The sequence below is a fragment of the Oryza brachyantha genome, chromosome 11 (assembly GCF_000231095.2).
Source record: "Oryza brachyantha chromosome 11, ObraRS2, whole genome shotgun sequence".
Classification (NCBI taxonomy): domain Eukaryota; kingdom Viridiplantae; phylum Streptophyta; class Magnoliopsida; order Poales; family Poaceae; genus Oryza; species Oryza brachyantha.
In genome coordinates, this window is record NC_023173.2 from 5,285,717 (window position 1) to 5,306,917 (window position 21,201).

Sequence of the window (21,201 nt, forward strand, 5' to 3'; positions counted from 1 at the left end):
CCCTAGGAACCCCCTAGGTCAGGCCCATGCTCTAGGACATCAATACTTCCCTCACACAACCAACACGCATGTCTTTTCTGCGCACTTTGTCCTCACTCATGCACACCCGAGATGATACCATTCTGTCACGCCCCAACCCTAGGAACCCCCTAGGTCGGGCCCATGCTCTAGGACATCAATACTTCCCTCACACAACCAACACGCATGTCTTTTCTGCGCACTTTGTCCTCACTCATGCGCACCCGGAAAGTCACACTTTGTCCTCACTCATGCGCACCCGAGAATGACTTCCCGGTGACCGGCCACCTATCCCAAGATTGCTCCAAGTCAAGCACGGTTAACCTTGGAGTTCTCTTGAGATATTCCGGAAAAGAAGTTGCAACTTGTTGGTATGAGTATCTATCAAATCCTATTAAGCCTTGGGCTGGGATATTACAGAAAAGGGGATCGGAGTTGGAGAAGAGCAGAGAGATGAAGATAGATTGGGGATGGAGATATTCTGTTTCTATTCTTTGATGTCTTTACCCGTTGTCCGTCTCCTCAGTTATATACATCCATACTGGGCCGACGGACCACACACTGACTCGTAGGCCCAACACGTGCCCATCTCCCCTGGATCAACAGTTTGTCCCCAAGCTGTAGTAAATGGAAATCGTGCCATAAGACTTCAGAATCTTCCGAAGTAGCATGGTCAGAAGGTAAGGATGCCCATTTCACAAGAATTTTAACATGCATCGAGTTACCTTTCTTCACCAGACGGCGATCGAGGATGGCTTCAGGCACCACATCCACGACATCCAAAACAAACAGGCACAATCAAATATGTAAGCACCGGAGTATGATCAGGTACGCACACTTTGAGCCAAGACACATGGAAAACATGATGGATCCAACTGGAATTAGGCAAATCCAGCTGATAAGCAGCAGCCCCTATTTTCTCTAGAATCACAAATGGACCATAGAACTTGTATGCCAATTTAGGATATGGCCTATTGACCACTAAAGATCGAGCATATGGATGACGATTTAAGAAAACAAATTCCCTACTAAAAAAATGCGATCGGAATGCCCTTTGTCAGCTTGATTTTTCATCCTTAGTTGAGCACGAGCAAGTTAGTGTTGCAAGAATGCAGACAACTATTGACGCTCATGGATGAAATCACTGGCGTCAGGATGAGAAGTATGATGCAAAGCAGGAACTTGAGAGTAACGAGGATCAACACCAAACAAAGCCTTGTGTGGTTAACAACCCAAAGAAGTGTGATAACTGGAATTATACCAGAACTCAACCAAACAAAGCTAGTCATGCCATTTCATGGGATTAGCTTGCGTCATGCAGTGCAAATACATCTTGAGACATTGATTAACCCTCTCTGTCGGCCTGTCGGTTTGTGGACGTTATGTTGTACTCATTTGCAATTGAGTATTCCATGTGGCAAATAGTTCAGTTCAGAATTTACTAGTGAACAGACAATCATGATATGATAGTATAGAATTGGGAATACCATGAATCCGAAAAACAATTCGATCGACAGCACAAGCAACTTGAGCGACTGTAAAAGAGTGCTTCAAAGCAATAAAGTAGGCAAACTTAGTAATTCTATCAAGTGTCAACCACTACAAAAATGGAATTATAGCCGGCATATCTTGGTAACCCTTCAATAAAATCCATAGAGATGTTCACCCAAGTTTCTTTAGGTATAGGCAAGGGAACCAACATCCCTGGTAGCTTACCATGCTCATGTTTGTCTGTTGACAAAACTGGCATTGTTTGACAAAACTATCGATATTAGATTTAAGTTCGAACCAAGTAAACAATTTCATCATGTGTTGATGAGTAGCTGCAATTCCTAAATGGCCACCAACTGGAGATGCATGAAAAGCATTGATAATTTTGCACTATAACCCACTATTAGCCCCAATCCAGATCTTACACCGGTATCTAATCAAACCATCAGATAAAGAATAACCATTGGGATAAATGAACGACCAACTCGGCCAATAACTTCTGAGTGTGAGAATCAACAGCATAAGAATTAGCCCCTTCCTGAATCCACACAGGCTAAGCCACAGAGATTACAGAAAGGTGAGAATGAGGAGGAATCCTAGACAATGCATTAGCGACGACATTCTTGCCACCCTTTTTATATTGAAAAGTGTATGGTAAACCCAACAATTTAGTCATAGCTTTCTGTTGTAGCTCAGTACCCAACACTTGATCATCCAAATGACAAACTTTTGTGATCAGTTCAAATAGTGAATGGACCTCGAGAGAGATAGCAACACCACTTTTCAATAGCCATCATAATAGCCAAAAACTCCTCATAAATGGATAACTTTTGGTTCTGAGGCCCCAATGTCTTGTTGTAGTAAGCAATAGGATGATCTTGTTGACTGAGCATAGCTCCAATACTGAAAGCACATGCATGTGTCTCTAGGACAAATGGCAAATGAAAATTAGGTAGGGCTAACACTGGAGTACTGCTCATATCCAATTTTAACTGCTCAAACGCATGTTGAGCCTACTCAGTCCATTGAAAAACTTTTTTCATCAACAACATAGTGAGAGGTTGAGCTATAATACTATAACCCTTCACAAACTTCCGATAATAACCAGTGAGCCCTAAAAAACTTCACAGCTCTATGACAGATGTTGGTGAAGGCCATGCCAACATGGCTGATGTTTTATCAGGATCAGTGGTCACATCTTGATCAGAGATGATATGTCCTAAATAATCCAATTTAGTGCAGGTAAAGAATATTTAGACAGCTTGGCAAACAACTTATGTTGCCTCAAAACCTTAAACACTTGTTCAAGATGAGACAAATGGCTATCCATAGCAGGACTACATACCAATATATCATCCATGGAACCTAGAACAAATTGTCTCAGAAAAGGGGCAAAAATAGAATTCATTAGTAAAAAGTTGATGGAGCATTAGTAAGACCAAAGGGCATAACCTAGAATTGAAACTAACCGTGATGGGTCTTGAAAGTTGTTTTATACTCATCCTCTTTCACCATCCTGATATGAGGATAACCAACTTTCAAATCTAACTTGGAAAACAATTTAGTACTAGCCAATTCATCCAACAACTCATCCATGACCAGCTGCCTCTTTTCCGCACACCCTCTTGGCCCCTGCCTACCAGCCCCGCCGGCCCTGCCCCAGTGCCCCTGCCTTACTGGCTCTGCCTACTTGCCTGTCAGTGGTTGGCTACTTGGTTATGGGCTGCTCCTCCCTCTCTTAGTTTTGATCTTGAGTAAGTAAAATTTTCAATTCCCTATTCATTTTCTTAATATTTCATTGCTATTCTACCGCTCTTTGATTTATGAATGACTAATATTTCATCAGTATGCTACTGTCATATGATTTTTGAATGACGAAATGAGCCAAATGATCCAAATAGCCCTTCTCGCGACCAGGCCTAACACTCAATGGCAGCCCAACAATGCTAATAGATCGAAAACAAAGGCCTACTGCCACCAACTCTCTTCCCCATTCGTCACTTTAGAAATCCAATCCAACGCCAAGTGCAGTATCTGAGGCATTCAGGCATAGGCGCAGCTTGCCCCTAGCACTAGCCATCATCCTATCAAGCTCGTCCTATGTGCGATGGCAACTTGGAGCTCGTTCTATGCTATGCGCGGCTTCAATAAGGTGAGCGTCCTTCTCCGTTGCTCCCAAAACTCTATCAATTACCTACTAATCATGACTCGTGAGCTAAACGAGCCGAAGCCAACTCAATATCCATCCATCCATTAACTCCACGAAATGTGTTCTAAAATAAAATTATAGTGAAGACTAATAGATTGTGTATAAGTTAATTCTACGAGAAGAATAGACCACAAGGTGCGCGCAGACATATATACCCATAGGATTAACTTGATGGATTATATACAGCCAGAGGTGGATAAAAAGCTTAAAAGCTCGTGCTTTGGACCGACTTGTATTGAGCTTGACTCGAGCTCGTAGTCCTAATGAGCCGAGCAAATTAAGCTAAACTTTTAGCTCGTGTGCTTTCGTAGGAAAGCTCGCGAGTTCATCAGTAAAAGATCACAAATCTTTGTATCATTAGGACTTTATAACTAGTTGTTAATCTTATAGTTTACAACAATATAACCAGTTAACTTGATTAATTAATTAATTTTGTTTCAGAAAATACAGGTTCCGTACGTGAGTGAACCATCTGTAGCTATTCGTCGTCGTCGTCTTCTCCGATTCGGAGCATCTGAATCCGACTGGTTTTCCGTTTGAAGTTCCCAATCCGATTCGCATTTGGCGCCACTCGTCCCGGCCAGCTATTTAGGCTCAGCTTACCATCACGCCTCGAGCACTCGATCGATCGAGCTGACAGCAACCACACAACCAAGAGAGTCGCGAGATAAACCCTAGCGCAGGCGAGCTCACCGGCGCAGTCCCATGGCGATCATGTCGGTGCTGGCGGGCTGCTTCCATCCTCCGTCGGAGGCGGCGAGGGGCGCGCGGTCGCAGCAGCGGAAGGCGGAGCGGAGGCGGTACGAGGCAGAGAAGAGGCGGTGGGTGGAGGAGCAGGTGGCGCTGCACCTGGCGGCGATGTACACCTACGACGGCGGCCGCGGAGGCTCCGTCGACGTGAGCCGCTACGGCGGCATCAACCTGGAGCTGGCCCTCTCCTACGAGTTCGACCGCAGGTGGAAATTCGCTCGGATCACGCGCCTGCTCGCCCAGGCGGATGGAATGATGAGCGGCGGCGCCGTCAAGGTCCACCCGCTCGCGGCGGCGGAGCAGATCGAGGCAGGGCGCGCCGGCGGCGAGAAGCCATAGTTTCTTCGTCTAGCTAGGTTACCAGAATTAGTCTTCTGTGACAAACGAGCACACTGCCATTGATCTCCAAGATGACTTCTTGGCTTTGTAGTTGAATCATTCATTCATCAATCAGTTTTTGCATTTCTTCATCCATTGGTACTGTCTGCTTGCTTGCTGGTTAGTCTTTTGTAATGGCATGTACATGCTGCGATTGATCACCAAGATTGGATTTTTTTTTCTCTTGTGTTTGTAATAGTAACATTTATCAACGATTTTGTGTTTCCAGTAATCCCATCTATTCTCTCCAGTTTCCAAATTGTTGACGTTTTAGGCTGCGAACTGAAGGATGCTAATTCTTGATGTTTTGGGCTCACGCCGATTTCTATTAAAACCGATGCAGGGCTATGGCCATGTTTACTATAGGCAAAATATGTAGACACTAATAAATTACCTCTTAGTATGCAATTCTTCATGCATTAGGAGTGCAACATAAAAGTGTTTTGACAGGTCGTGCCAATAGAACATGATTTTAAGGTAGTGTTTGTTTGGTTAATTTTTAGATGCCTCAAGCTTTAGCTTTAGGCATGACAGTCATTGGTACTCTCTCCGTTCCATATTATAAAACTTTCTGTGTTGTCTAAATTCATTCATATATCAATATATTTATTTTGTATATGTGTCTAAATTCATTAGCACATGTATAAATCCAAGATCAAAAAGTCTTAAAGGAAATATTGTTGTAGAGCTTTGCTTGCTGCCACGGCGAGCCTAAGCTGAAGTTTCAACCAAATATGCCCTGAAAAACAAACCTCCAAAATTCCTAGCATTTGCCTCCCAAAAAAACCTCTTACCATTTGTTCTCGCACATTATATTTTGGAAGTTAATTAAACGACATTACAGTGGTAAGTTTCTATTTACGAAAATGCCAATTCCATCGCTTTCAAAAAATAAGGTATAAACGACACCACAACCAATCTCCAGACGAGTAATAAAACAAGGAGACCAACAGAGTAACAGCACAGGAAACATCATCAACATATCTTACTATGTTCTCCTTCCCTATTCTTTTTCGCATCAGCTTTTACAGTCAGGGTGGCAAAAATGGCAAAATCAGAGCTGCAAAGTGACACCCACACGAATCACGCAAACGGTGTGCGCAACCTGTGGTTTAGAAGTAGTTACACACGGCACACACAAAAACAAGAAACGTGTACAGAAACACACAACAGAAGAGGCAGCAGCATCCCAAGGACAGACTTTATAAAAAACAAGTCTCTCTCGCCGGTATCTCTCTATCAACATGACAAACACACATACAGCAAGCGCTGCGTCTCGTGATCATGGCGTGTTTTGAGGTTTAAGGTTCACTGGCGGACGCGCTGGGTGAAGAAGACGACGTCTGTGGCTTCCCTCTGCCCATGGCGAATCCGCGCGTTCCGTCAGGCATGCGAGGCCCTGGAGGCTGCTTGCTAGCTCCTGCCGGTGGCTGTGGCTGTGTCTGCGTCTGCTGCTGCTGCTGCTGCTGCTGCTGCTGCTCGTTCTTGGCAGGATGGTTGGATGGCGGTGTTCCGACTGGATGGGCAGAAGAACTCCGGCTGTTGCTGGTTTGGTGATTATTATGCTGCTGATGGTTGTGGTAGTGCTGTTGATTGTTGTTGTGGTAGTGGTAGCCGTGCCCTCGGCCTCTACCTCCACGCCCACGGCCTTTGCCACGACCTCGGCCCATATCCCCCGCGCTTTCATCAGGCTGTGCAGAAACAGTAAATTGTCTTCGATTCTTTGGGCGCATAGCATTTTTAACAATCATAGGTACACAAAACTAGATAAAAGTTGTCCAACCAATCATGAACTTGAAAAGACAGAGAATCATTAATTGTGATGTAACTTGATTTTTTGCATGAGCCACATTGGGTTCATATTTTGAAATAAATTGTGTGCACATTTGGAAACACTACAATAGTACAGCACTGTTTTCTCTTATTCAGAAAAAAAAAAGTAAAGCACTGTTCTTTGTTTATTTTTTTACTGTTTTCAAATAAAGGATTATATAAATTAAAATGGAAATCTTACCAATTGCTCTCCCTGTCCATCTGGTTGTTGTGCTTCTTCTCCATGTTTCTCATTTGATTGGTTAGAAGTGGAAACATCATCCTCCACACCATGTCCATCACTAACATCATGACAGCCCTTTTTCCCTTTACCTCCCTTTGTCTAAACCACAAAAAAAGGACGAATATTAGAAGGTAGGGAGAAATCTTTCTTTTGCATTATGCAAACAAATTAAGCAAACATTAATGACATGCATTAAACTGCATAATCATTTTGAGATATGCATCCAATTTACGGACAGCACTGCACACATAAATTACACTACATCATTGTTGTACCGAATACAAACAAAATATAGGAAGAATTGTCTGCATGATGAAGCCAATTGTTGTATAGTAGGTCAAAATATATTGGTATTAAAAAAGAAGTCAAATAATTGGGGAAACTTCTTACTTTGAAGTTCAAATTAAGTCTAAAAATGGCATATATTGCTATCACAGATTATAAACAATAATTGTCCATTCTGATAGAATAGAATAATGCTTATTTCAGCACTGAACTGCCCGTGGTCCTCTAGTCAAATGCCCATTTGGCATTTAGATAAATATGACTTATCTGTTGCTCTGCTGTGCATGTTTACAATTTCTTGAGTAGGTTGCACTCACAAATGTTAGCAGTAAGTTAAACTTATAATGTCATAAGTTGAAACACATCAACCTATATACCATGGTGTCAAATTTTCCCCATATTTTTGCATATGGCTTCTCTAGACCTGTCTCTAATATTGGACAATATATGAGATGAAAGGTCCCCATTTGATCAGTTATTAATATTCATGGATGGTTGGAATCAAAGTGGGATAGTGATCAAGGAATTGGGGGCATAACAACTGATTGTGCCATACTTGTGAGCAAATCTGAAATGTAACACTATTATGAGTGCGCTAGTGCAATTCCTCTACATCTTGTGTATTGAAAGCTGGATAGATTAATTGACTTCATGCTCTATTAGATGTTCCATGGATCAATGTTAAGTACCTTTTGATTGAATATGTCCGCAAGGTTTGATCTATTCTAAGGATTAGATTAAATCATGGTCTCTTGCCATTAAAACAGATTCATACACATCAAAACCAGCAAAAGTTCTCTCAGACAGGTAAAACAACACATACATAACAAGTGCATATTAGCATGACGTTTGCATATGCACTTGAGCACCAAAGTACCGAACTCTCATGTGCAATTGACTAATCCAATGGTTACCATGCAAGTATTCAACAATCGAACTCTTAGCCCATTTCTCCAGTTCCTCTCATCGTTAAGTTCTACAATCTGCATAGAATGAAGCAAACATCAGAAATGATGCATGTGCAAAAGTGATCATATTCACAAATATTGAAAATGCATCATGTAATGGTTCATACCGCTTTCTCAGCATCCTCGACAGTATCATACTCAACAAAAGCATGCAGCTGTCATCAAGGGAAATATATTAATTTGACAAGAAAACAATGACAAAGTGTAGCGATATATGTCAAGACTACATAACAAAAAAAAAATTCCTGTTAACAAAGAATCTTATTAATTTGAACCAAGAGAATTAATGTCTCACTATTACATATTACATTTATCCATCATTTCATCAGGACCTATGTTGAAAAAATGATGAAATACTTTTCCCCATGAAAATGCTGAAATGAAATCATGAATATACGTGCACATATATTTAGAATATACAGTTTTTTTCTCACAATACATAAGAAGATAAAGCAAGACATCAATTATGCTATGATTTTATTCATGCAATCCAGCGCAAACAGAAAAAAAAAAACATAGGTCGAGAGGGCAATCGGATTTCCAAAATTTCATGCATCATAATCAGACTATGAACCCGATAAAGGCTCTATTTGGGGGAGCTTCTAGGAGCTGTAGCTTCTCCAATAATCTCCAGCTCCCCTAAGCAGTCCAAACTCTGATCCAGATTCCAACTAAAAAATAAACTAGAAGTCAGAAGTTGGGAAACCCAACTTTTCCAGATTCTCACCAGCTAGCTTCGCACCAGCCGCTTCTTACAATCTTGAGCTCCCCCAAAACGGGCCAAAGGAACAAGGATGTTTCACTTGCAAGGACCAGGTGTTGTAATGGAGTTAAACCACTCAAGTTTTTTTCTAAATACTCAATAGACATTTAATTTCCATAGATCTTTAATATTTGTATGATGCTCAATAATTCTTGCTACTGTGCAGGAATACATTGTTCAGGAAGATTCATATGGGAACTGCTAGAACCCAGTGATTGATAAAGAAATGGTGTTTGAGAAACAGAAACATGAAACATAATTACCTTGTTAGCGAAAAGCATATCTAGCTTGGCGGATCTATTAGTAACTGGACCAGTGCCATTTGGGGTCTGAGGGTAGCATGTTCGAATTGTCTTGACACTGGAACATAGAAAAGCATAAATCGAAACAGATATATGTAGAACTATGTTATGGTTGGAAGGAAGAGTTGCATATTACATTGACCTAGCTAGATAAACCTTTACCTGCCAACAGTTGAAAAAAGCTTCATGAGATTCTGGTAGCAATGATCATCTGGAAGATTTTCTGCAACAACAATTCGGGCCTACAAGACAGGTGAAGTGTTCTTCATCTGACTATCCCACACTTCTTTCATAAAAAGCAATCTAGGGTATGGTTACCTGGAGCTCTTCTAAATCTGACTCTGTAAACTGCTGCTCACGTTTTACCCTTGTTCCATCATCACTAACAACCTGCATGTACGACCAAATAATTATGTGACATAAGCAACTTGCATTTTACACAGGAAAGACATAAGCAGCTGTAGATGAATGTTTCCACTATTCTGATGTGGTGATGCCTTGTAGCCCATTGCTAAACAAGACAACTTTAGAATAAAGTGTACATTGCAAGATCAAGCATTAAAGCCACAGGATATAACACAGTTGTAAACTTACGAGCTTTGATGATGTCCGTAGAGCTGATGCAAGCATTGCGTTACCTTGTATCAAAGCTTTAATCTTCTTGAAACCAGCAACAACTGATATTGGAACTGCATTAAGTGAGAAGACACATCAGTTTACCGTATAGTACTCGATACAGATTTATATTGGCCTTGTCCTAGCATCATTAAGTTTATTTTTAGTTATATCATTTTTATAAGCGTGCCTAAAATACCAAAGGTAACATCTTCCCACACATTAAATACAAATGAACGCCACAAAAGAAAATGAGGAAGTACTGAAATGAAAATAATTAGAAAACTGAAATAACAGCTGGAGTTGATATCTGCACTAAGACTAGTTAGTTGAATATATATATATCTAATAAAAACAAATATTATAATTAGCAATCCTGTAACCTTTTAACTTAATTTAGAAAATTAAGAATTAAATTACAAGGACTCATGGAAACCAATCTATTGCACACGTGATAATATATATAAATATTTATGTTCAAATTTTCAACTAAAAACACTGTCTAGTTGGTTCCTTTACTACAAATTGAAATATAATGAATCAGTCTTATTCCGATTATTCAACAGAAAATCTTATCCAGATTAAGACACACCCCACCAGTGCTAAATACATGTTGGTTAGAACATCAACTCAGCCTCCCAAATGTAACTTTGACCACTAATTTCTATTGTAGTACTTTCATAAAAATCTATTAAAGTTAACATCATGAAAGTACATTCTGGGACAATTATATAGTATATGATCACCATGTAGCCAGTCTATATATTTTTATTTCTTAAAAAACATTCATACTAACAATTTTGAAAAATCTGCCTAATGCTTGTTCAAAACAAAACGTATTTGGGACCAGAGGGAGTGTATGAGAAAATGCATATACCAGACATCAACAAAGCAAGAAAGCAAAATATCTGATAAAACATAGGTAGCATATGAGTATATATTGGAAAGCTGAATTTATTCTCTTCATCTTCTAAATGTTACTCCATCCTTCTAATAATACTTGTATCATCTGACCAGTTGATTCAGAAATACTTATCTTGCATTTAAATATGTGTGCATTCCCACTTTCCATGTATTTATTCCTCTAACACTATGTTTGGTCGCTCAAAATTGTGTTGAGTTTGTTTCCTATGGCAGATCGGCCACATTGGATAAAACCAAATAATTGCCTAGGTTGGCCTCTGTTGTCAAGTGTTACTGGTATTTGTGAAGAGAGGGGATGCTATAGAACAGATTTCTTAGATATACACAATTATTAGCTGAATAACAGGATTGAAAATAGATGTGCAATGTAATTCTGGAAAAAAAAGCTTCAGATTACAGCATTCAACTCACCATATCCTTCCGGATCCTTAGTAATGAACCTCATCAAATGTTCCGTAGTGGCTAGATTTATATCACTGAAATAATACTCCACCTACAAGATTTCAATTTGTGAAATAAGGCATTGTAGGAACTAGAAGTTTCATTGCAATACAAAATAAAAGCAACAGTGTTCTCTTTCTCAGGGTTTAACACTAATGGTTGCAAGACTAAGGGGGTGATCGTTTGGCTTATTCTAGGAAAAAACCAAACAGCATATTTACAAATAAAAAATATTTTATGAATAAAATTTTTCTATATATATGTTCTTAGCGATCTAAAAGCCAAGGCTGAAAAATAAACTACAATGAAAAAAAGAACCCAAAAGCTACTCCAAATTTAAGGTTAAAAATTCAATTTCGGCTTATAAGCATAAGCGAAAACATGGAGGTGTAAGTATGTAATTTCAATACTGACTGTTGGCATTCATATCAAACTAGTCAGAAAATCGACATTATTTGAACAAAAGAAGATAAGAAACGCCAAGGGATAGGTAAGTAGAGATTCTCAAAACATAATTAATAATTCAAATGGAAGTACTCCATCTAGTTGCTAACACCAGATGTTCAGAAAACCAAGGAATATGTTCTAGATCCTTTTATCGCTATTAATGTACATCTATCCATTAATTCCTAATTCTCATTTCTTTACTACGTACTGCTGCCCCCCCCCCCCCCTCCCCTCTTTGTGTGCAGAACTAAACATGCATGCACAAAGGGCTACCACTAACTTTTGCCAAATAAAACTATGTGCATGCAGAGCTAATTATGGCATAAGTGGAAGAAGCAGCCTGAGAGAACCAAAATATCTGGTTTTCTTGACCTTCTGGAATCAAGCCAGAACAACAGCTATTCTCCGAATGCATGGAGTAGTAAGGTAACCGAGTCACATACTCAAAACGACACATGGAAACGTGAGCCTACACTAGAGTAATTGAGCATTGAAGATACACTGGACATATGTAAATATTCACAATAATAGTCTATTCAGTTTGGAGGACTTTTAACCCATGGGAATAGGAGAAGTGCAGGAATAGGAATGCATGTCCACATCAATCCATAGGAAAGTTTCCATGAGGTTTGAGTGGACGGAAATTTTTCTATGTTTTCTCTTTGCAACATGTAGGAAAGGAAAACTTCCTTTGCTTTTCCTATACCTTATTCTACAAACCAAATGGCTTTCATAGGAATCCAATCTTTTTTTTCCTCCAAAACGAATAGGCCCTAAGTGGTTAACAGCATGAACTTAAGTGCATTAGGTTCAGATAGGAGAAGATAAAAGAATAGGTTATAAAACAGAAAAACAGCTAGACACTTAGGATCTTAAGTCATAAGTCAAAACACTACACAGAACAAAAACTAAGGACCAACCTGAATTTTGGCGGACTCACTACCTAAGAAATAACAGCATCAGCCATGAAACATCCCCCATAAACATTACTGGCAGGCAAACAACAGGGGAATACTTAATACCTCGCAAGCTGCAACTACCAGCAAGCAAACATCGCAGGAATACTTAATACCTTGCAAGTTGCAACTACATCCAACATAATGGGAATACTTGACCCCTTGCAACTACATCTACATCCATATACAGCTTTGACTGAGTTCAATCAGAAGTACAGATGACTTCCCAGCCATAGGGACATACCCCACCCTGAGCACGCGTGCAAAAGGAATAATTTTCAGTGTCGTCCAATCCTTAGCCTCCAATCCTAGCGCATCGAAGTTAACCGAATGAGCAGACACTCTTAAAGTTACTAAATTTCTGATTTACTAGGGAATCAGTAAGCTTCCAGCATACTACCGTGTGAGTGAAAGATGTACGACCCAATCTCCTTCCTGATCTAATCGCACCAATCCAATAGGGACAGCACAGCACAGCAAGCGAAGGCACAGGAGCACCCACCTGCTTCGTGATCTTGTGCACCACGTCGTCGGAGATCCCGTCCCTCGCCGGCTGCTGCTGGCCCTGCGCCGGCGGCGCCTGCTCGGCCTCCGCCTCGTGCTCCACCGGCGCACCGAACCCGCCCCCGACCGGCGGGTAGTACTCGAACGGCGGCGGGGGCGGAGGGGGCACCGCGGCGAAGAACGCCGCGGGGGGCGGGGGCGGCGCGGCGGCGAACACGCGGATCACCGGCGGCGGCGGCGGGGGCGCCGCCGCCGCCCGCGGCACGAACTCCGGCGCCCGCGCGTTGAGCCGGCTAGAGGAGCCGCTCCGCGGAAGCTCCCCCGGCTGCTCCTCCCCCGCCGCCGGATCCGCCGCCTCCTGCTGCGACATTCTAGGGTTCCGCTTCCCGCGCCCCCGCAGCAGCAAGCACTAGCAGAAGTTCAGTTGGTAGTAGCAGGCTAGCAGCAGCAGCAGTAGGCGTGATCAGTAGCAGCGGTGGCAGGCAGGGTAGAGACAGACAAGTGCGCCGGCGCCGCGGCGGAGAAGCAGGGGATTTCCCGACGGTCGCGGGGGCGCCGGCGAGGTCGGATATATTTATAACGCGGGAGGGGAATCCGGCGCCGCGGCCACCACCCGCTGCGCCTGCGTCCGTCCGATCGGAGAAAGGGAAGGCGACCCGCGCGGGGCTACCTTGCGTGGACCCGGTGCACGGCGCGGTACGTACGATTTGGCCTCGAGATGGGTGAGGCGAGGCGGAGCGGGTGTATGGGCGGGGCGTACGGAGTCGGGGGAGGGTCACTGAGGGGTGGGGCCAGGGGGAGGATTGATTGGATCGAGGCGAGGCGAGGCGAGGCGGACCGCACCCGCGCGGCGTCGCTCCTTTGGCTGTCTTTTTGTTGGTCACCTAGGATGCTCTTGAAGTCTTGATATAGCAGTGTGGGAGTTTTTGCAGCGTTCGGTTAGTAATTTTTTTAAAAAAAAACATCATATCGGATAAGTGGACATGTATTTAAAGTATTAAACGTAGCTTAATTATAAAATAAATTATAGATCTCACTAAGAAACTACGAGACGAATCTTTTGAGCCTAATTAATATGTCATTAGTACATATATGGCTAATCATGTATTAATTAGCATCAAAAGATTCGTCTCACGATTTCTCTCATAACTGTGTAATTAGTTTTAATGTTCATGTATATTTAATGCTCCATTTAGATGTCCAAAAATTTGACGTGATGTTTTGGGAAAACTTTTTGGGAACTAAACATGACTTTATTTAAATTTTATCATATATATTATAATTGAAATATCATCTAAAATAGATTTTTTTTACTTATATCAATTATCCCTACAACAGAACATGCATATACCATCGTTTATAAATTTTTTATAAGTATATATTTTGCAACAACCTTATCACATTGTTATTGTTTTTTTTCCTTATGATTGGATGTTGAGATATAGGGAGCGGAGAGAATATACCTACGTAGAGTTTGTCTTTTCAATATAAATGATGTTTTATTTTTGAATGATTGGATAAATAAGCTGCTAGAACTTTTTTTTCTCTCAAATCATCTATTTTAGGACAGATGATCTCCTTGGTTTGTTCTAAGAGCATTTCCAGCGAATACTCCATCTCATCATCTATCCTTAAAATAGAGTATGTGAGAGGAAAATATTACTCCGGTATATAATTTATGTCATTATCTAAGAATAGAGCATCATCCATATTAGAAAAAAAACTCCAAATATGCAATACTAGATACGTATAAATCATATTTTTATCCGTAGCAAAACATGGGTATTAAGTTATTTTTATTTCGTCTTCCTAAAGAATGAAAACACTTTGAAGGAAAGTTAAGAGTTAGCAATAGCTTAAACCTCTTGAAAAAAATTCATTTGATTCTATTTCTCTAATTTGATTCATACGTTGTTATTGCAGTGTATTCAAATAATTGTTCTTGTATTTTTTTCCCTGTGTTGATAATCTGCTAATGCTAAATGATAGATCCAACTAATTTGTTTACTTAATACCTATGTTTTGATATTCTTTATACCAACAACACATGATATTTAGTGTTGTAACATTATATTATTTTTCTATGTATATATATATATATATATGCAGATCATACAATTTGTACTTTATGATTATAAATATAATATGTAACTTGGATTGATTTTAAACCTAATTGCTTTTCATATAAAATATATATAATAAAATTTAACGATTGATATAGTTAACATCGTAACGATAGCACGGGTACATTACTAGTCTGCTTTAGTGTTTCGACCCTGCAATCACGTCCAAATTCTGTGTTTTTCCTTTTTTTTTCCTTACTTTTTTTCAATACCGTGTTTCAAAGAGCCCTTTTTCTTTTTTTTTTCCCTCCGTACTCTCAGACTCACCTACTGGTGAGCAGGTTTCCCTTTCCATGCAATAAACCCAAAAAAAATCTTAACAAAAATATAAATAAATTTATTTTTTAATTTAGTGTGATTACCATGATACTACTACCGTCAGTTTGGTAAACCCTGCTCCCCAAGTGCATAAGCTTAGGTCCTGTTGGAAAATTTTTTGAGTTTGAATATTACATCGGATATACAGATACATATTTGAAGTATTAAACGTAGTCTAATAAAAAAATAAACTACAGATTCCACTAGGAAACTGCGAGGTGAATTTATTAAGCCTAATTAATCTGTCATTAGCAAATATTTACTGTAACACTACATTGTCAAATCATAGCATAACTAGTCTTAAAAGATTCATCTCATAATTTACACGCAATATGTGTAATTGATTTTTTTCTACATTTAATACTCTATGCATGTGTTCAAATATTCCACGTGACAACGTGAAAATTTTTGTTTTGAGAAGCCTTACTCTTTATACACACCTGCTAGGGATATGTTGGTACTTACGTACTCCCTCCCAACATTTTTATTTGATGTTGGCTAGTTCAAAAATGGACTAGCCAACATCAAATATTTTCATACGGAGGGAGTACGTAGCATGCTACTGTCACTCTATCATGTACTCAAGCAAATTTCCTTATATCATGTGAATCCACTATCATCATATTCACCACGAACTAACCATTTACGTAACTCTAAAAGAATCGAGCAGTCGAGTAAAAATGCCAAGCAAGATTTATATAGCTCGTTTTATCATCCAGTGTGGCAAGCAAAATTAGTCCTAAGTTGCCCAACTGACCAATCAGCGAAAGGCTGAAGGATAAAAAAAAAACCGAATAGCACAACTAAAGAAGAGACACATTTGTTCAACAACTTGCTCTAAAGATTATATCAGCAATAGTGTTTTGGCAAACAGTGAACTTAGAGCTTTTTGCCGTACATGAAAAAATAACTTGAGTTACCACATTTTATACTACCTTAAGATACCAGAATTTTACGCTATAATATTTGGTAACTCAAGATAAGTCTTAAGGATGATAAAAAAAGCTCGTAAATTTAACCTAGTAGTGCAATGGATAACAGGATGATAAGCATCGAAGCAAGAAAAAAGCATGCACTCTTACAACAGGCTGTGCCAAAATACCAAAACTGAAACATGCAACAGGATCACTTCAACGTGAAGAACGCATATGTTTCAATCCCCCCGGTGCACCCATTGTTCCAACCACAGCTGTTTCAGGGGAGGACCAACATAGGGCTTTCCTTTGCGAGGGCACTTCCATTTCCCACGGAGCTCTGCTGATATAGCAGCTGTTACTTCTGGCTCTGAAACATTAGTCTTGTCTGCCAAGAGGCTTCTACCATTGCGCCCCTTCTGTTTCACAATGTCGTGCTTCTCTTGCGATCTTGCATTCTCTCTTTTCATTGGGGGCTTAAGGGTTCTGTTCGTCTTCGTTTCTTGTTCCGGTTTCTTCTTCTTCCTCCTGATGGCCACAAAACCATCAGCTGCAGATGTTTCTTCCTGCTCTTTATCACCCTTTGTGCTGTTGCCACGACAAATTTCTTCCCCTGTAGAGTTTTCATGTGTGTCAGATATGATGATGCCATTACAATTGATGGGTCGCACGCTGTTCTCCATGCCATCTTCTTGGAACTGGCTTTCTCTGTGATCTATGCTTGTACCCGTACAATGAGCTAACAGTTTGCTGTGCTCATTATTACCATCTTTTGGGGTACCCTTTTCAGTATGAGATGAACTCAAACTAATAGTATCACCAATTGACAGTCTGCTGTGCTCTGTCTCCTGACCACCCTGGGAACCATCTTGAGTATCAGCTGAATCGATGCCATTATAGCCCACCACCAGTTCGAGGTTTTCGATTGCGCCTTCTTGAGTATCATCAGGCAAGCACATTGCGTTGCAATCTGGCGGAGCCAAGGCCTCATTTCTTTGCACAGGCAACACCGCGTGACTTTCAGTTCCACAAGACTTGCTGACACTGTCAAGAAAACCATCTCCGAACAAGCTCCGCAAGTTTTGCTTCCTCTTCCCGCCACGCTCCACGGTGCTCCTGCTACCAGTGGGGATCAGATCTCTTGTGTCAGAAACCTCACGCTCGTATCGGCGTCCTCCGAATTGGTTAATGCTCAAAACAGCGTCACCATCATCATCATCATCATGAGCGGTGCATTCCAAGAACGAATGCCCGGCCAAGCCTACCTGGATTGGGATCATGGGCGAGAATGGGCAGTAAGATAGGGGTAAATCGAGCATTATGATCTGATAGAACCAAAAAAGGCGCAAGCATTTTACGTTCTCCAATGGATCCTGGGTCTCGATGCTGCTATCGCCGCCATGGCCGCCACCAGGCAGCTCCGGTAACTCCGGTGACTCATACTCGTAGATCGAGAACCAGTTCTTGATATCCGGCGGCTCTGACGAAAAACACCGGAAAATGACATGAGCACGAGCGAAAGATCCCAGATTTGCGTATCAAGGAATGTCAGAATCCGTCAGAGGGTAGAAATGGACCCACGGGGTGGGAACGAGAGCGGTTGCGAGCTGCATCCATGCGCCTGCAGGAAGAATCGCCAACGCGAGGGGTCTGCATCCCAAAGAGTTGATCAATTTCGCCGGCGTGTAGAGCTCGACGGAATAGCAGTAAAGAAAGCAAGGGCATGGAGGGAGCCAACCAGGGAGGGAAGGAGAAAGGGGATGTACCGGGATTGCGGCGGCGGATTCCTCGGAGACCTCGGCCATGGCGGCACCGGAGGTGGCAGCCCGTGAGGAAGACGAAGAAGATGATCCGGGTTCGCGCTCTGAAAATTCGAAGCGCCCCGCGAAGGGAAAAGCAGAAGCTCACGTCCCGCGCGAATCGAAAAAATTGCCACGAAGAGGACGAGCCAAAAAGACTTGACTTCCCGTCAACGCATTGACCGGTCAGTCAGGCCCATGGCGGACAGAAATGCTGGGCCCAAATAGGCCGGCCCTTTTAACTTTTCTCGACGAGAAGAGAGAGTTGACTCCCGTCAAACACAACAACGAAACGTTGACTTTATGTTTAAGACAGTTACTCTCTCTTGTCTTTCCGTTGATAAGAAGCGAGTCAATTGTTTTAGCAGAAGTCAACATTTCATCCTTTCTGAAACAGGGGATGATTGTAGAAAAAAATCATACAAAATATTTATGAACAAAAAATAATTTATAAATAAAATTTTTATACACGTATTCTTAACGGTCTTGAATCAAAAACTTAAAAAAAAAACTTCAGTGGAGAAAAATTCTAAAATTAAATCTAAGTTTAATATTAAAATTTTAAATTATAAACACCAAAAAAGATAATGCGATAGTCTCTCCTTGCCACTACTCGGTTAGACAGCTTGGTGGATCGTTCTCCCCAAATGCCACCCCCTGTGCGTTCCGGCAGACCGACTCCGCCGGCTGCTTCTCCTCCCCCTCCGGCGGCCGGTACCTCAGCCGGACGTCGCGCATGGCGATCCCCTCGCACCGGTTCGGGCACATCTGCCTACCCCTAAGGAGGAGAGGTGGATAGCACAATAGAGTTGCTTCGATGCGGCAGCTAAGGACACAAATTGCTCCACCTCCATTCCCCGTTTTGCAACAAGGACCATGGAACCTGATAGGAGTCGCCATGCCTAGTCTCTATGACACCACAATTGTTATAGTTGACGGTGGAGAGTGAGTTTGTGGTGCTTATTCTCCTTGTTTTCTTTCTTCGTGTATGGATGAGCAAACGAGAAGATGAACAAAAGCTTGTGAAGGACTCGTTAGTCACCACCATTGCCTCCCTTTGTGGGGAAAGGCACAAAGCTCGATCATGAGCATCGGTGGTGCCACCATGGGCTTCTCCTATGTAGGGGGGAGATAGAGTTGGAGAATGGGGAGATAGGTAGGTTCACCACTCTGCTCCCTGTCTCCAGTTCCACCTCATTATCGACCGCTTTTGTCCCAGCCTTGTCTCACTCTCGGATGAGCAAGATATGAGGAGATAGAGCTTGACATATGGGCCTCATGATTTTTTTACTTTCCCTTGTCACTTACATGTGGATCTTATACTTTTTTAATTCTTTTGATGACTAGGTTATCACATGGACGCCACATTAGCAAAAACCGCTCTCAAAACAACTGAAGGAGTCGTTTTTCGTGGTTCTGATAGTTGGAGACTTGAAGTTGTTATATGCAATTTTAAAGTTCTGGGTTATGAATCAGATCAGTCCAATCAAAATTTTTCCTAGGTATATTGGCCCGAGCCCATGGGGTAGATATGGCCAAATGGAGTGGGCCCTTGCATGCTATCTCGAGCATAAATGAACAGTGGCGGGCCGTGTTTGGCCATGTCATCTTTGGGCTAGTACGACACGACACGGTTGTTGCTAGGTTGACACTAGCGCGCCCTGGTCGTCCCACTTTTTTTTTCATGTATTTTTTTCATTCCCTTAAATTTTGCATATTTTTCTATTTTCCTTTTTTTCTAATTTTCAATGGTTTTCCTTTTTTTAAAAAAAATGGATCAAACATGCTAATGAACCTTGGCTGATCCACGCGTCACATTTGGGCCTGTGCTAGCACGACATGGCCCATAGCCTTATTGGGCGGGCCGTGGCCACGGCATGTGGGCCGACATGGCACAACCCGCTACATGGTTAGTGCCTAGGAAAAAGTTTACTAGAGGTCCCTGAACTTGGAGCCGAGTATGTTTTTCGTCCTTGAACCAAAATATTAGAAATGTGTACCCCTAAACTCATAGAATCCGTTCAAGAAAGGTCTCTCGGCAGTATTTATCTTTTTTTTGACCGATTTTGCTGACGTAGCATTCGGTGGATCCCATATGTCAAATTATTTTAATTGTTTCTCTCTCTTTCTCTCCCTTCCTCCCCTCTCTCTTTTCTCGCCCTCGCGCCACCGCCCTCCGGCAGCTTCCGTCGGTGTCTTCCCGTGCCAGCGCGCTGTCAGGACGATGACGAAAAGCACCCTTGTAACATTTAGGTGCAAATCATGATGATCGGGAAACTTTGAACAATCTGGCTTGTCATCTTGCAATCAAAAAACAAATGAGCATCAGGAAATAGCATTGATTCACATTCATTACAAATTTGCTATGCTCAATGTCATCATAAATTTGTTAATCCGCTCCACGGCATTAAACATTGGCTCAATCTATATTTGATAAAAATCGCATCTCCCTTGCATCAATCACGACCAATTGAATAGATTCTCTTTGATGAACGCATTGAATCACACGATTTTGCACCTAACCAAATTCAGAGGGGGAAGAAACAAATATGTTTGCATTACCTCGTCCTATCGCCCCCACCATCTGTAGTCCCCCGTGGCTCCACCGCGTCCAATGCAGCGGGTCTTGGAGACGGCAGCTGCCGCGGGAGCAGCACGGGCGACAACGCCGCCCTCGGCGGCTGGAGGGCTCTCCCCCCGCGGAGCTTGCGGACCTTGAGATCAGGATAGAGATGGGGACCCGAATGGCCTCGCGACGGCCGAGTGCACGTAGTGCGTCGCGAGCGCCACCGGCAATCCACCATCCGACGCCACGCTCGCCGCCCCGCCGTGCTTCCGCTTCCCTAGACGCCTCGATGCCCGGACTAAGGCCATCGCGCACCATTCGCGCCCCGCCGCTACCCAGCTCGCCGGTCGTCACCCGCCATCCACGCCCGCCGC

The 21,201-nt window shown here is 42.1% G+C and overlaps 3 protein-coding genes across 4 annotated transcripts; 1 reads left to right on the forward strand and 2 right to left on the reverse strand.

Moving 5' to 3' along the window:
• The first annotated feature begins 3,346 nt into the window (after positions 1–3,346).
• Positions 3,347–5,091, forward strand: LOC121055802. 2 transcript variants are annotated; one of them, XM_040529089.1, is made up of 2 exons: positions 3,347–3,661; positions 4,160–5,091. In XM_040529089.1, the coding sequence occupies exon 2, from the start codon at positions 4,424–4,426 to the stop codon at positions 4,805–4,807; it is 384 nt and encodes a 127-aa protein (XP_040385023.1). In that variant the 5' UTR covers positions 3,347–3,661; positions 4,160–4,423; the 3' UTR covers positions 4,808–5,091. The 2 variants fall into 2 exon arrangements, with proteins under 2 accessions (XP_040385023.1, XP_040385024.1); XM_040529090.1 differs by having other exon boundaries at positions 4,169–5,091.
• Positions 5,092–5,818: 727 nt separating this feature from the next.
• Positions 5,819–13,673, reverse strand: LOC102710342 (la-related protein 6B-like). Its single transcript, XM_040528882.1, has 10 exons — positions 13,106–13,673; positions 11,171–11,252; positions 9,815–9,909; positions 9,539–9,610; positions 9,383–9,462; positions 9,182–9,278; positions 8,263–8,310; positions 8,102–8,170; positions 6,861–7,001; positions 5,819–6,537 (listed from the first exon to the last, which is right to left on the reverse strand). Exons 1-10 carry the CDS (start codon positions 13,475–13,477, stop codon positions 6,148–6,150), a joined length of 1,446 nt encoding a protein of 481 aa, XP_040384816.1. The 5' UTR covers positions 13,478–13,673; the 3' UTR covers positions 5,819–6,147.
• A 2,888-nt stretch (positions 13,674–16,561) lies between these two features.
• Positions 16,562–18,267, reverse strand: LOC102707350. The gene is made up of 4 exons (XM_015842130.2): positions 18,229–18,267; positions 18,044–18,083; positions 17,821–17,942; positions 16,562–17,733 (listed from the first exon to the last, which is right to left on the reverse strand). The coding sequence occupies exons 1-4, from the start codon at positions 18,265–18,267 to the stop codon at positions 16,702–16,704; spliced, it is 1,233 nt and encodes a 410-aa protein (XP_015697616.2). The 3' UTR covers positions 16,562–16,701.
• Positions 18,268–21,201: the final 2,934 nt, after the last annotated feature.